The following is a 16,889-nucleotide window of genomic DNA, read 5'->3' on the forward strand; positions in this document are numbered from 1 at the left end:
AAAGAAATTTTTAAAATGCCATACAAGAACATGCCTGTTTTCAAACTTGCACATTCACAAAAACACCCATAAGTTTGATTTCTTGAATGCTGTTCATAATAAAGTAACCCAAACAACATCCCAGCAATATTTTGAAGACAAAACTGCCTTCTCATAAGTTTCCACTGTAGTCCTCAATTCCTTTCCTCTGATTTATTAACAATGATCTTCTTTTCAAGCATGTATGTAACAACTGCTGACATTAATGAGACTTATATGTTTACACTGAAGATACTTTCCTATAAGTCTTAATCAAAGGCAAAGAAATTCCAGATTAGCCTTGCTCATCCTCATCTTATCTGTCATACATGGGTCTTCTAGGGATCTCACAATAGTGTATGACCTCTTTTGTGTGTGTGCTATAATATCTAAGCAAAGGACGACAAGTTATAGACAGAGTGGAAATTTTAGCATTTAAAACTCCTGCTTTTGCCAGTTTAAGTTAGGTCCGTAATTTTTTTCATTGACTTTTTTTGAAAAATACAGCCATAAGTTACCAGTCTTGTTACCAGTAACTCATAGAAAAGAATACATACACCTCTACCCCAATATAACGTGACCTGATAGAACATTAATTCTGATATAATGTGGTAAAGCAGTGCTCTGGGGGATCAAAACAAGTTCAATATAACACGGTTTCACCTATAATGCAGTAAGATATTTGGCTCCCGAGGACAGCGTTATATCGAGGTAGAGGTGTATTATAATATAGAAATAGGATTTTAACAGTGGCCTCCTAAAAGTATGTCCCTTTCTTATTTGCATGCTTGTTTTAAAGAAAGGTTTCAATTCCCCTGAAGAATGCTCTTTCAAGAGAATGGCAGGGGAAGGATGGGCTAACAGCAATGAGTACAGGCAGTGAGATAATGGTCTTTTATTAAGATTTAGACCACAAAATAACCCAGACCTTTATCTCTTAACAGAAAGAATAAAAAAATATATTTATTATCAGTCATTGACAAGGTGGAATAAAATCAGTTAAGGCAAAAAATTTCTTGCTTCTCTCATCTGTCATTATGATTAGTTCATAAGAACAAACTGCAGAAAACAGTAAATCTGTCTTCAAGTCCATTCCCTCAGTTATAATTAACAAGCAATATCCTTCCTAAATATTAACCTAGGCCATTTAAACCTGATATGAGAAATATCTCTACTTTATAAAAAACAACTTTACTGTGTTTTAAATAGCTAAAATAGTCACAAGATTTGCGCCATAATCAAGTCTGAAATGTACTGAATTCACCTCCTATAAAGTATTAGGAAATTGAAAATATGAATGCTATATGTGACTTACAGGACAAGGTAAGTGAGGCAATATCTTTTATTGGACCAACTTCTGTAGGTGGACAGGGTAAACTTTCAAGCTTTAAAAAGCTCTTCCTCAGCTCGAAAGCTGGACCCTTCCACAAACATAAGCTAGTCCAATAAGAGATATTACCACACTTACCTCATCTCTCTCACACCCTCGGACCAACATGGCTGCAACCTGCAAACATACATTACTTAAGATGTTTAAAAATACATTAAATTGGGTATTACATTTTCAGTCCAGTCTCATCAGCTTCAATAAAAATGAATCATAGCCTTCAAAGACAACTTAAGGGGTCTAATAACTTCTGAATATATACTTTCCTACATGGCTACAGTCTTAATTCATGTTCTGCATATAGAGCTGACTTGTTAACTAACAGTAGATTTTCTTAGAATAATCCATCCCAAAATAAGGACCAGCTCCTGCAAACACTACTACTAAAATCATTACTTGTGGTAGCAACAGGGGCGGCTCTATGTATTTTGCCACCCCAAGCACGGCAGTGAGGCAGCTTTTGGTGGTGCGCCTGCAGGAGGTCCGCTGGTAATGCGGATTCAGAGGCATGCTAGCGGGAGGTCCGCCAGTCCTGCGCCTTCGGCGTACCTGCCACCGAATTGCCGCCGAAATCGTGGGACCGGCTGACCTCCCATAGGCATGCCACTGAAAACAGTCTGACTGCCGCCCTCACCATGACTGGCAGGCCGCCACCCCACAGCTTGCCGCCCCAGGCACACGCTTGGTGTGCTGGTGCCTGGAGCCGCCCCAGGTAGCAAGCTCTACACTCAGTGGTTGCAGGAGCCGGGCCCTGACACAATGTTATATGTAAAGAATCTACATTGTAAGATCTCTACCCAGTGTGTCTAAAAGTAAGGATGCTGAAGTACAATATTAATAAAGTGAAAACAAAAAAATTAAGGGAGGCAATAACAGTGACAATAATAGCAACAACGAGCAAGACAAACGTTGGAAACTGACTTTTCAGAGCTTGCTAGAAAAATATTTTCCCCCTGCCAAAAATCAAATTTTCTTCAGAAACACCCAAAATCTTTTCAACTGAAAACTGCTAAAATTTGAAAACATTTGGGTCTTTGGCTGAAAAGTTACAGTTTCAGATGAAAATACAACATATGAAGAAAGCATGCACTGAACATTTTTGTGTAATTGAAAACCTGTTTTTCACTTGAAAATAAGGTTGATGGAAAATGTTCAGTCAACCCTATTAATTTTAAATTGAAGACATTCAAGTGCAGAACAAAGAATCCCATAGTTAACCTTTTATTTAAGAAAAATTAAGAACAGGACTATTGTAGAGTGGGGGAGGGGGGGAGGCAGTTCCAAAATGTAAACCTGGATATTTAGGTAGTTTTACATCCACAAGCATGGAGGCAAAAACATTTTTCTAATATCTCTATATCACTGTTGAGATCATTAGCAATCCAATGATCACATCTAAGCTGGCTGGATCGCAACAGGTCAATATCCAAAGCTATCTAACAGGTTCAAAGGAGGGAGCAGTCTGAATATCGTATTATAGGAATGTCCTTCTTTAGCTCTTGCTTGTTAACTACAAATTCATTCATATTAACAATTGTATTCCTTACCAAGGTACCTTTATCTGATCATCAATACCGCAAATTCAAAACTCAAGTTAACACTACTAGAAATGTTTCCACTTCATTTTAGATCTTTCATAACATTAGGCAAAAGCCCAGCTGTAATTACAAAATATATCTAATTTTAATTGCTTATGGGAATAACAATCATAAGAAAAAGCAAACAACCAAGGTTACCGCAGCCTAGAAGCGGACAACAAACTAGATGGCAGGACATCATATGCATTGATGTGACCAGGCTGGGCTTGATGGAAGAACAAGCCACAGACAAGAATGACTGGTAATACTGCACTGTTCCCAGTGTCTGCAAAGAAACTCCAGGATGAAATGATGATGATGGGAAAAACAACTTGACACTTTATTACTAACTTACATATTAACTGTAATGAAATCCAAGCTAATAGCAACCAGAAAAGTCTAATATATTCTCTTATCTTGACTATTTTAAAAGAAGTAAGTGTTAAAGATCTAGAGTAAATAATTAGTGTTCCTAAAGTTTGTAGAGAAATTTCAGTAGGATCTTAAAGCAGAAGAAATATTGAGAACTGCAAGAGCAGGGATCACTCTAAGAAAGTGCTAAATTAGATTACAAGAGAAAATACATACTAAATGCAAGTTCAGTATAAACAAAGTTAAAATCTTAACATTAGAAGCTGTGAATGAATATCAGAGTGACTGATGTCTGCAAAGGAACTGTGTCTTTACCTCATCATCTTTATACCAGGACAAGCTTTCTGCTGTCAGAACAAACCAGTATTCCTTGGACCCCCCTTTCATGATGCCGATATTGTTGATGGTGAGCCAGCCTTTCCGGATCACCTGTACAGGATTGTAAATCAAAAGACATGTATTATTTGCCCGTCACTCATTCACCAAACACAATTCAGTTTCTAAATTCATTCTTTTGACTAAAAAACTGCTCTACCAATAAAAGGTTCGCTTTTCAGTCATTGACAAATTTGGAATATAATTTCTACAGGTTCTGATGACCACAAGAAAAATGCAACATAGAATAGAATGAATTTTGTGGGGGAGAGGGCTTGGAGGGAAAAGAGAAGCCTAAGGATTATCCTCATGTATATATACACTATAAAGTATAAGGTTGCATAATAGATGTGTGATCTTGATACTATTTGCTTGCAGTGTAGAAACACATTGCGAAAACCCATACAAAAAACAAAAGGGATAAAAAGGATGGTTGCTTTCACTGCTCTGACACTGCAAATTTTTTAGATCTGGGAGATCAATTGTGGAGTAGGAATCTTGAGCTAGGACCAGACCATACTTCCGCTCTGGAGCAGTCAGTGACTTCTGGAAACCTTACCCTTCAGAGAAGGGGACTTTCTGAAGGGTCCAATTTATCACAGAAATAGTGAGGTCTTTCAAAAGAAAAAAAAAGCAGTAACAGAGAAGTAGAGCGATCAAGGCAAGGGAACAGAGGAGAGGAACAAGAGAAACAGAGGAGGAAAGAAAGGAGCAAAGAGCAGAGAGGAAAGAAAAACTGAGGTTGGGATGCAGAGAAAGAAGAAAAACAAGACTGACTGGAGAGAACAGAAGGGAAACAAAAGGAAAGAATGGCAGAGAGAGAAGGGAGTATAGAAACCAGTGCTAAGGTTAAGAGGAAAATCATGCAGGAAAAATGGAGAGCAAAAGAAAACAAGGGAGGGATAACAGGACTCAAGTGGTAAAATAGAAGGAAGAGGACAGGTCAGCAGAGTCGTTTAAAGAAAGCATGAGTACAAAGGTCCACTGAGCTTTCTGATAAAACTATGAATAGTTCAGTAAAAGCTGCTTCTTCCCCAAGTCTGAATTTAAAAGGAAAAGGGTTCACTGGATTACATACACCATACAATGAAGTCTTCCAAATCTCTCTGCAGACTCATGTAAATTTCCACTATTTCTTCCCAAGAAGATTTCCTTTACTTGCTTATGAAAGATTGGGAGTGAGGTTGAAAATGCTCTGGGAGAAATTCTTCAAAAAGTGCTTGGACTTCTACACAAGCATGGAGTTATGCAATCAAATGGAGGTCTCTGCTTACTATTATGGATATGCACTGGGGCAGTGGCAAACTTCTCAAAGACTTCCAATCTCAGCCTGCTCCAACATCAACAGCAGACAAAAGACAAACAATTCGAAGTCTGCTTCATGGTCAATCATCAAAGTTTGAAACTTCGAAGTATATTTCCCTCAATGTGCACATATAATAAGCTCTGTTAATGCCAACAGCTTTGATATGTATGCAGTGAGAATATCTTGTACTCATTAATAACAAAGCCAACTGAAAAGGGGATGAGGCGCCCCAGCGCCCCTGTTACAGCTGACAAAATGTGGAAAAATGTTTGCAACTATAAATTTAGCACCTTTTGTTGCAGTTCTCCCCAAAGGCTGAGACTGCAGAAAAGCTTATGCTATCAGTCTCTGATCAACGGTGATGTTGCTTTGCAAAGCAAATGGACAAACATGGCTTCTGAACATTTTTAGAGGTGCATTTTAAAACATCTCAATCCTTAAAATATCTTAACCCATCCACTCCAAATTCGGCCAGAGCTAGAAAACATGCCAGAAAAGTGGAACATTGGTGGCACAAAGTTAATTTACATCTTCCAGTTCTATAAAGGGAAGCTGAAATTTTGCACCCACCATCGCCTCAACAAACAAAAAAGGACTAAAATGTTATCCCTCCCTAAAATGCAGTAAAACCACCGCAAGTTCTACATGGAGTGGAGTAAGCATTGGAAAGGAGACTCTGCAGAACCCCAGTGTGACAACCCAATACACAGGTGCACATAAGGTGCTGTGGACATGCTATTCAAGTGGTAAGGGTGTAGCAATTTTGCTCCGATATTTACTCTTAAAAATGGATTGACCAATCTTGTGGTATCACTATGCACTTCCATGGGGGAGATCACAGCTCTGAGTACTAAACATGGTACCCAAATGTCTGGTTTTCCTGAAGTAGACAGAGCACTACAAAGTCAGCTCCTGTGCGGAGGAAACATCTCAGGTCATTCTTGAGCAGTGCTGATAGGTACCAGAAGCAGTTGCATCTACCCTCCTCAGCAGACAATCTATGACAAATGACACTGGAGTAATAAATAGGCGGGAATGGGAAAGTCTGTTGATTCTCTTGGGAAGGACTGGACCTCCCTTTGAAAAATGTTTATATTTTCCTAGCTAAAAAACAAAAATCAAGCACATAACCCAAATGAATAATTAATTTTGTCTCACTGAACAACACTACAATAAGGTTGGCCCTCTCTTCCTTGACTTCCCTAGGACCTAGACCAGGAGTGGGCAAACTACGGCCTGGGGGCCGCATCCAGCCCTCCAGACATTTTAATCCGTCCCTCATGCTCCCACTGGGAAACAGGGTCTGGGGCTTGCCCTGCTCCAGGAACCATGGCCAATGGGAGCTGCAGGTGTGAAGCCTGCGGACGGGGCAGCGTGCTGAGCCACCTGACTGCGCCTCCGCGTAGGAGCCGGAGAGGGGACATGCCCCTGCTTCTGGGAGCTGCTTGAGGTAATCACCGCCTGGAGCCTACACCCCTGACCCCTTCCCTCACTCCAACCCCCTACCCCAGCCTGGATCCCCCTCCCGCACCTGAACTCCTCATTTCTGGCCCCACCCCAGAGCCTCCACCCCCAGCCAGAGCCCACACCCCCTCCCCATACCCCAAACCCCAATTTCCTGAGCATTCATGGCCCACCATACAATTTCCATATGCAGATGTGGCCCTAGGGCCAAAACGTTTGCCCACCCCTGACCTAGACAGACTAAATTCATTTCAGGTAGGTCAGCAATTGGACAGTAATAGTTTTCAAATCACTACTGACCAGGCCTGGCCTCAATCCAGCAGTCTAGAGAAGAAGAGCTCTGTAAGTTTGAAACAAGCAGGCAATGTTCACTTAAAGCAGCTCACCCTGTTACCAGCTGTTGAACCTGCAGGGAGAGAATTAAGTTGGTTCTATCGGCGCACAGAGGTTGGTGGCCCCACCAAATTCACAGCCATGAAAAAGGCGTCAAAGACTGTGAAATCTGGTCTCCCCCCATGAAATCTGGTCTTGTGTGTGCTTTTACCGTATACTATACAGATTTCACGGGGAAGATGAGCATTTCTCAAATTGGGGGTCCTGACCCAAAAGGGAATTGCAGGGGGTCACAAGGTTATTTTAGGGGCAGGTCACAGTATTGCCACCCTTACTTCTGTGCTGCCTTCAGGGCTGGATGGCTGGAGAGTGGTGGCTGTTAGCTGGATACCCAGATCTGAAGGCAGCACCCTGCCAGCAGCAGTGCAGAAGAGTGGCAATACTATACCATGCCACCCTTACTTCTGCACTGCTGCCTTCAGAGCTGGGTGGCCGAAGAGTGGTGGCTGCTGACTGAGGGCCCAGCTCTGCAAGCAGAAGCGCAGAAGTAAGTGAAGCAATACCATACCATGCCATCCTTACTTCTGCACTGCTGCTGGCAGCAGCTATGCCTACAGAGATGGGCTCCCGGCCAGCAGCCACCACTCTCCAGCTGCCCAACTCCGAAGGCGGCACCACCACCAGCAGCACTGCAACCCCCCTACAATAACCTTCCGACCCCGCCACGATTCCTTTTTGGATCAGGACCCCTACAATTACAACACCATGAAATTTTAGATTTAAATGGCTGAAATCATGAAATTTACGATTTTTTAAATCCTATGACCATGAAATTTACCAAAACTGACTGAATTTGGTAGGGCCCTACTCATTAACATACTAAGGGCTTATTTCCACTTACCGGGGGATCGACGCGTGGCAATCAATTCACTGGGGGTCAATTTAGTGGGTCTTACACCCACTAAATCAACCGCCGATTACTTTCCCATCGACTCCGGTACTCCACCGGAACGAGAAGCATAAGGTAAGTCGACAGGAGAGTTTCCCCCATTGACCCAGTTTGCAAATTAATTCCAGTTCTGCAGCTTCACGTTGGAGTCTGTTTTTGGAGTTTTTCTGTTGAAGAACTGCCACTCTGAGGTCTGTTAATGAGTGACCAGAGAGACTGAAGTGTTCTCCTACTGCTTTTTGAATGTTATGATTCCTGATGTCAGATTTGTGTCCATTTATTTGCAAACTAGATACCATCAGATTAGGCCTGAATAAAGACTGGGAGTGGTTGGGTCATTACAAAACCTAAACTTAATTTCCCTGATACTAATTTCTCCCTACTGTTACTCACACCTTCTTGTCAACTGTCTGTAATGGGCCACTCTCTTACCACTTCAAAAGTTATTTCTCCTCCCTTGGTATCCTGCTGTTAATTGATTTATCTCGTTAGACTGACAACACTCGGTAAAGCACCCCACATCCTTTCATGTATTTAGACCTGCTCCTGTATCTTTTACTTCATACATCGGATGAAGTGGGTTCTAGCCCACAAAAGCTTACGCCCAAATAAATTTGTTAGTCTCTAAGGTGCCACAAGGACTCCTCGTTTTTTTGCTGATACAGAGTAACATGGCTAACACTGAAACCTAATAGGGACAATGACAGTTACACAGCAGCCACTGAATGCCTCAAAGCACCCCGCAAATGTTACAGCATCACAACAACTGTGTGAGGAAGGTATTCTTTGCATTTTACAAACAAAGAAACTGAGGCACGGGGCAGTCAAGTGACTGGATTCCTTTCAACTGCACCTGCTTGTAATTTAAAATATTCCCATGCTCAGTAGGGAGCAAAGCACGACATGGGAGGCAGCAGAAAAGCAGCTAGACTGATGGTATATTTAAAGTTGGTTTGGGACAGGGAGCCTGGAAAGATTCAGAGATGGAGTTGCCACTCTGGAAATGAACAGTTGGGTGCAAGGAGGGATTCACCGATGAAGCAGTAAGTGCAGTTTCAGGATATCTGAAGTTGATGAGCACTTAAACAGGGAAGGAAGGTAGCATACTGTGCACTGGGATACTAGAATACTTTCCTTTGTTCTAAACATTTTATAAAACCAATACTGATAGTCACTTTTTCTACAACTCAGGAAAACACACATTCTGAGGGCTCAGTATGGGCTATTTTTAAGCTTTAAGAAGAAAATGCTTTAACAACTAAGAAACGTTTTAACAACTTTCTTTGCTGGCCAGGAAGAAACTCCCCATAATGTGGCTCCCAACAGAGGACCTTTCTGTGATCCCGGCAACTCTGCTGACAGAGCCTCACAGATATACAGCCACCAGTGGGTGAATCCAATAGCAAGCTGGCTTGCTGATACTACTCTCAGTCACTCCCCCATTATGTCTTTCCAGTAGAGGAATGAAGCTGCCAGCTGTTTCCGCAAAGAATCCTGCTTGTGGGAGATTGGATCCAGCTGCCACTCCCACAAAGCACTGGGTTGTGTCAGTGGCAGGACACCAGATCAAGGCAATACCCTCAGCCTTTGCGTTTTTCAAGGAATGCTGATGAATTTCCACTAATCACCCAACACACACTTCCCCATTAAAATAGAGCACTACGCTCCCTGCACATACTGAAATCTGCAAAGGAGCAGCAGACCAAAATGTCAAATAACTGGAGACTTATGGTGGATGTTACAGGAGGGAAGATAATCTAGAGGTGTGCTGATGGCTAGGGAGTGAGCCTGAGATTGCAAGTTATTTTCAATGAATTGTACATGTTCCTAGAACTTCACATGGGCACATTTTATATACAGAACTACAGCAAATCTATAGAATCTCAATACATTCAGGACCAAGCAACCTTGTGTGATAAGGGCTCAGACAATGCCATGTACTCAAAGGAACACTATCTGGTTAAGTATTCATGTCCTGGTTTTCAGGAGGTGCTGAACTCCCACTGTAGTCTCCCACTGACTTCACCTCTGAAAATCAAGCAACATTTTAAAAATAAATTTCCTTGCCTGTAAAACAGATAAGGCATTGAAAACAAAAACCTTTCCATTTTAATAATCCAGTTTAGTTTTAATTATTGTGCTGTTTACATTTTGTGCTACTCTCGATTTGGATAGCGACAAAAGAGTAATTATTTCCATTATTGTTCAGACGTCTGTGACTGGGTATTCACCCCACACTAGCCCTGGAGGAGTTAATATAAGGAAGAGAGGCCAATTAGCTATCGGCTGCAACTGAAGGGGAGCTAGCATGCAGTAAGGCTTAATTGTGGATAAAGCTCACCTGGGAAGAAGAGGCAGGACTTCTATAAAGCCAGGAGCTGGTAAGGGGGGGGGGGGAGGAGAGTGAGAGGGGAGACGGTGTGTGCGCGTAGGGGCTGCAGTGAGGAAGCCTGCAGTCACACCCTCTGATACAAGGGGGGAAGAATAGGAGTCTGTCATAGGAGTGTAGGAATCAGTCCAGGGAAGAAACAATAAGGGCTGGGAGAACAGACGTGAACTGCTGGTTTGAGGACCCCTGGGTTGGAACCTGGAGTAGAGGGCAGGCCTGGGTTCCCCTACAAGCCACTGTGGGAGTGGTGCAGTCAGCGCAGCGATATGGAGGCTGCCTGAGACTGTGTGGAGAGACACTTTGGTGAGACCCCGGACGGGCAGGACAACTGTGACTTGGTCAGAAAGCTAAGCCACGAAGGAGAGGCGCTGAAGCTCCTGACCGGCAAGAGAAGGGCCCCAGAGCAAGTGACTGAGGCAACCAGCTGAGTAACTGCAGGACGGGGTGGACAGTGGCGAGCTAATTCCCCAGATGAACCATGAGGAGGCGCCACCGCCGGGTGCCAGTTACACCATCATTTCACTTTTGTGTTTGGGTTGCAAATATTGCAAGGAATGTTTTTTTAAAATCAGTACGCCAAATTCTACTCTGCATGTACCGGATATGAGTGATATGAGTTATGAACATCAGGAAGGTGAGAAACATAAGCCATGCCAGAAGTGAGTGGAGACAATATTCTGACCAGCAGCTGGGTTGTGTGGACAGGATGAATGAAGGATGACACAGTTCCTTCCTTCAGGATTCTGATAGATAAACTTGGTGTCTGAAAAATGAAAAAACTGAGGGGATGGGAGGGAGTGAGAGAGAGAGAGTGCGTGTGTGTGTGTACACAAATCAGAAGGAAGTCATTTTGCAGATAATTTCAGCTGCATAAAAACAAATCATATCTGTTCCTTTCCCTCTCCGCCATTTCACATCGGTAAACAGGAAAGCAGGATCTGATGGATGAAGGACAGATTTTTGTGAACTGCTTCACAACTTTACAGTTCCTTGCATCAATTAAGATATTTCTGATTAATAAAGTAGAACAAAATATACTATGACTCAGTATTAAACAAGTGTGAACAGCTGTGCTAGCCACTTTTCAAAAGTAATGTCTGAGAGGTCATTTTAAGACTGACTGTCATTTGAACTGGCTGGGAAAGTCAGAGAAAAGAAGTGAGTGTGCAAATTTGAAGGTTAGGCATTCTAACAAAACAGAGGCATAAACAGGAGTTATTTGCTGAGTTAGCAATTATTTAAACAAGTAACTACACAATAGTTCCACTGAAGCAATGTTAGTTGCATTGTAACTACTAACACTGCTGCTTTATCTTCCAATACTTGTGGTACAAAATTGTGTTGCAACAGCACTATCAAAGCGGGGTAATAATTATAACAAACCGGGGGTGAGGCAACACCACAATGGATTTGTTTCTTAGGTCAAATGTGGAAAGTTTGCTCACACTATGGGCCAGTAGGGAATACAGAACTAGTAAATGACTTGGATGCAATAGGTGCTTTGCAGTTGATTCAGAAAACAATAGCAATATTGACTTGTCCGGGTGTAATTTCCCTGCTTTAATTAGTCAAGCAAGGGTCAAAATATTCAACATATCTTCCATCATGACTCATGTGATCTTTGAAGATGGAGATGAACAAGGTGGAGAATACTTAATTTCCAAAGGTTCCACCTCTGGGAGACTGCTTCCAGAATTAACATTGCTTTGGATGAAATCACTGATTATTGGATCACATGACTGGAAAGGATACTGACTTAATTTCAAAAAGTACCACCTTTGACAGATAACTCAGCCTTTGGTGAAACAAAGAAAGAGAATATTCACCCAATGTTAGTTAAACAAAGCTTGGGGCAATGATGTAAATCATCACGCATTCATAAACGGTGCAGGTTATATAAGTAGAGGCCACAAAGTACAGCAGTAGTTCCAAATTTTCCCTAAGTTCAGATGAATGGGAATCAAGTTTCTGGTATGGGCTCATTATAGAAATAGGACCAAGTTATTACATCCAAATTGTCTAAAAATAACTTGGACAACAATTTTGGATCCAAGATTCAGATTTAGGACCATCTCCAACTGTAATGGTTACTCCATATGGAGCAATACTGGATTTTGCCACTGAAAGTATCTTACATTTTGTTCTATTTTAAAATGCTATATATGATCTATCATCTTCAAATCCTCCCACATTGTGTTCTTAAATGATTGAATGCTTGATGCAATGACACCTTTTGAGCTGTAAGGTCTATTAGAAGTGGGATTTTTACATTAAAATGACAATGTTTCAACACAAGTTTAGTGATGGTGACAAAAACCACAAATCTCACCACACAAAATATACAGTTAGGAGTTGGTCAGTCTTCAAGGCCCAGATTTTGCCAGAAGAGCTATGTAAAACAAAGTGTTACACTGGTTATTTAAAGCAGATGAGAAGACAGACTAACCTGTGGCTTAGAAAGAAACCTTGCTGAGTCAGGTCAAAACCTCAGGCGGTAGCACAAAAAAAAAAAGAAAAAAAAAGAGCCAAAGATTAAGGGCAAGAGGATAAATTAGTAGAGGGGAAAATGAACAAAACTATACTTGACAGAAGTGGGTATTATGCATTTTCCACAAATACTCAGGTCCTTTGCAGTTGATTCAGAAATGTCTGTATTTCTGATATGTGAAATAATTCTCTGTATTATCATTATTCAAAGCATATTACAATCAAGTAGGAAACCCCAATACCAATCTGGATTAGTTTAATGATCTTTCCAACTGCTATTAGAGTCAGTCAGTTTTGTTTATGCCCTGTTGCCTTAAAATAAACCTGTTATTCAGTTTTGAGTAACTCAGTTTATAATGGTTATTGGTGTAATTTGGCAGTATAATGACAAACTGGAATTAAATATATCCATTTTAATTATACAGGTCCTATCAAGGAACATGTCATATGGCACCAAACAGCACAATCAACTTTTACCACTTATCTCCACCTGTCACTGAATTGGAAGAGTGGCTTGTTACAGGGCCGCCCAGAGGATTCAGGGGGCCTGGGGCAAAGCAATTTCGGGGGCCCCTTCCATAAAAAAAAAGTTGCAATACTATAGAATACTATATTCTCGGGGGGGGCCTGCGGGGCCTGGGGCAAATTGCCCCACTGGCCCCCACCACCTCCCAGGCGGCCCTGGCTTGTTATAGAATTAACTCCTAAATGTTCAGAAGATATATTACTAATCGTAAATTAAAATGTATTCACCTAATATTGGTGGAGGAGTTGATAAAGTAAAAATCTATCCTGTGACACACTGATCCTCCTGCTGCTATTAAAAAATGCTAAGAAGCTCTATGGATTTAAAATTTGTATCAATTTTTCTTTGAATTGTACTTGCTGGAAAGGACTTTTTTATGAGTTGTGACAGAAGGCACTTGTAAACAGTACATCCATTTAAGCAATAATTGATATTTCCCTTACTATAATTCACCTACCTTTCAAGAGGCAGAGCCTCCATGTACTATAAACATCAAATAAGAAATATCCAATTTTTCCAATGATATAGTTTAAAAGGACATTGTTCATTAGTAAGTTTAGTTCATTTTAAGACCATTTAATATAATAAGCTTAAACATAGATTTGATTGAAAGTTTAACAACACTTTTTAAGTTGTACTAGTTCAGACTTGTACGTCACAGCAGGTTAGTGGCAATGAAGGGATGAACTGCAATTACATGTCATTGAGAAGGTGTTAAAGGTGAAACAGTTTCAAGGTAAAAAAAATGTAGTAGCTAGCATTAATTAAACTAATGATTTAGAGAGAAACTTTGCCCTTTGAGAAGCTAAATGAAAAAGCAACAATAAAACGTACAAAACTTAGCTCGTACAATTTGCCGTGAAGGCGGTAGATTGGCTCCCTGAAATAGCAAAGAATTGTAAAAATAAAGTTTTAATTTCAGAAACATTTTCTCTATTCAGAAGTCATTTTGTCAAGCTCTTCTCACTTCCAAACAATTAAGGTAAATACAAAACAAAAGTCTGTTTTAGTTTATCTCCAAAATAAGGTTCAGCAAAGTCTTTTTACCAAGTTACCAATTTTGAGCTTTTTCCTTTTAAAGCCAAAGCTTTGTGGGGTTTTGCTATTTTGTTTTGTTATTTTAAGAGACAAAATACAGTCACGCAGACTCAGGAATAGTTACTCCGATTTGTATATTTCTGGGACATCACGGAATTGGGTGGTTTTCCTTCTACAGGACAACCCGAGAGCTGAGATGACTATGGCTTTGTCTACACTGGCAATTGAATGACAAAACTTTTGTCTTTCTGAGATGTCAAAAAAACACACACCCAAAAGACAAAAGTTTTGCAGACAGCGCTCTCCTGCTGACAAAGCTAAGCCCGCTCTTTGGGGGGTGGAAGTTTTTTGTCGGCAGGACAGCCAACAAACAGTGGCTACACTGCGCGACTTTTAGCAGCACTGCTGTAGTGACAAAGCCGCGTCGCTAAAAGCTGTGTAGTATAGAATTAGCCTTAGTGTTTGACATGTGTTCCTGCACAGCTATAGGAGACGGAAGTCTCCCTCTTTAGAGGGTCTTTGGAACTGTTTCAACCATTAGACCTTTCGGTTTGGTTTTGTTTTTAATCCCACCTGGCATGTAACTCAAAAACACATAGAAGATGGTCAAGCTCTGGAGGTATCATTGCTTCCAAACTTTCCAGAAGCTAATGGACCATTTTGGCCAAGATTTCAAAAATGAGTAGTGATTTTTGGTGCTTTTGTTTTTGGGCACTCAACGTGAGACACTTTAAAGAGGTCTGATTTTCAGAAAGAGCTCAGTACTTGCCTTCTGCAAGTAAGGCCCCTTTAAAGCATCTCAAATTCACCACCCAAAACCGGAGGCACTCATCAATACTGGTCACTTCTGAAAAATCTTTGCCTTTAACTTTTCATTGTAATGTTTAATGCAGGAGCAATTACGTGCGAGAACATCAGGGAGATGTGCAAGCAAATAATCCAGATTAAAGGAAGTTTACTTTATTTTATTTTGACTATCCAAAATTGAAACCATCACAAATGAACACTGAAATGATTTTTTTTTGTTTTGCTTAAGACAAACAGACTCTGCGGAACCTTAGAAATATACAAAAATATATACTAAGACTGGTTATATCAATCATCCTTAGAGTTTTAACTTAAAAAGAAAACAGAAATTGATCCTGTAAAGTGCTGAGCACCCTTAACTTGCAGTGGAATCACTGGGAGTTGAGGGTGGCAGCACCTCTTCACAGTATAAGCATCTTGCAAGCCTGTACTACACATAATAAAAAGAAACAGCCAACTAATTTAGTTAATGCCATCCCAGCAAGAGTGCTATTCGTCTGAGACCACCAATCAGCTTTGTTTCTTCAAAGCAAGACTATGGTATGTAATCAACATTTTTATGAAGTCAACTGAAAATTTTCAGCAGAGGTAAAGACAAGTCTGCTTTCGCTTACTGACCCGTCCCTTCACTGTGTTATCAAGCTGTGCACATGTGTGAACTAGTAAACTACTATACAACCAAGAGCAGGTATAAAACAAGTACTCACATGGTATTGGTCTTTGAAATTATTCACAAGTTTGAGCATAATGAAAACTAAATATTTAGAGACAACACAGGAAGAAATTCTGGGTACTTAAGGGCATGGAGGAGGAGATACTGAAGAACAGTCCAGTTAGCAGCAGAATTATTAAAAGTTATAGCTGACAACCTTAATGAAGATGTCAGCTGGTTCTGAAAACTTAAGTAAAGCAAGTAAAAAAAGATGCATTTTATATTATGTATCACGCAAAACTGGTCACATACATTTACAGCAAAAAATAAAAGATACAGCCCATAAAATCAACAACTGAAGTTCACTTGTACATGCAATTATCCATTCTCTTATCAGATGCCTACCTGATTTCCAACTGTACTTTTGTTAACCTGACTGCTTCGTTGTTGGGCACTAAAAAAAAGCAAAGAGAAAAGTTACATTGCGAAAATTTAAATGCTAGATGAGTCCTTAAGCAACAGGCTTTGAAAACAATACAATGACAAAATTTATGAGCCCAGAATCTGAAGCTAAGAAGAAACACAATTCAGTGTCAAATTCACAAGCACACTCAGTTCATGTAAACTTCTGTTAACAGAAAACAGATCAGCACAAACACCTCTTCTGTAATGTACATTGCACTACCATAGTAAATAAGCCTTTGTGTTAGGGTTACCATACGTCCGGATTTTCCCGGACATGTCTGGCTTTTTGGGCTCCAAATCCCCGTCCGGGGGGAAATCCCAAAAAGCCGGACATGCGGGGCCGGCGGTGCTGGGCCGGGGGCCGAGCCGGGGGCCGGGCCGGCAGTGCCGGGCCTGGGGCTCGGGGGCCGGGCCGGCACCCCAGGGCCCGAGCCGACCCAGGCTGGAGACGCCGGGGTGGCCAGACTGGGCCGCGCCTCCTCCCCCCACACCCCCCTTACCTGCTTCAGGCTTCCTGCGAATCAAATGTTCATGGGAAGCAGGGGAGGGGGCGGAGTTGGCGTGGGCGGGGGGCGTGGGCGGGGCTGGGGGCGGGGCCGGGGCCCCGTGGAGTGTCCTCCTTTTGGAGGCTCAAAATATGGTAACCCTACTTTGTGTTGACTTACATGTCTGATGAGGTTACTAAAGACATAAAAAGTTATGGCTCATCTGTGCACAAGTGAAATCTTAGGCAATATAAATATT

At 41.4% G+C, this 16,889-nt stretch overlaps 1 protein-coding gene across 6 annotated transcripts in view; it reads right to left on the reverse strand.

Moving 5' to 3' along the window:
* DNM3 (dynamin 3) overlaps positions 1-16,889 on the reverse strand; it is a 325,491-nt gene that overhangs the window by 173,312 nt on the left and 135,290 nt on the right. For 3 of the 6 annotated variants that reach the window (XM_034778294.1, XM_034778293.1, XM_034778292.1), the window contains exons 13-15: positions 16,086-16,134; positions 14,034-14,063; positions 3,670-3,783 (exon numbers count right to left, since the gene is read on the reverse strand). In XM_034778294.1, coding sequence (XP_034634185.1) covers positions 3,670-3,783; positions 14,034-14,063; positions 16,086-16,134 — 193 coding nt within the window. Of the gene's footprint in view, positions 1-3,669; positions 3,784-12,616; positions 12,623-14,033; positions 14,064-16,085; positions 16,135-16,889 lie in introns of all 6 variants that reach the window. The other 3 variants (XM_034778298.1, XM_034778297.1, XM_034778295.1) reach the window with 2 other exon arrangements.

The sequence above is a fragment of the Trachemys scripta genome, chromosome 8 (genome assembly GCF_013100865.1).
Source record: "Trachemys scripta elegans isolate TJP31775 chromosome 8, CAS_Tse_1.0, whole genome shotgun sequence".
NCBI classification, from domain to species: Eukaryota; Metazoa; Chordata; order Testudines; family Emydidae; genus Trachemys; species Trachemys scripta.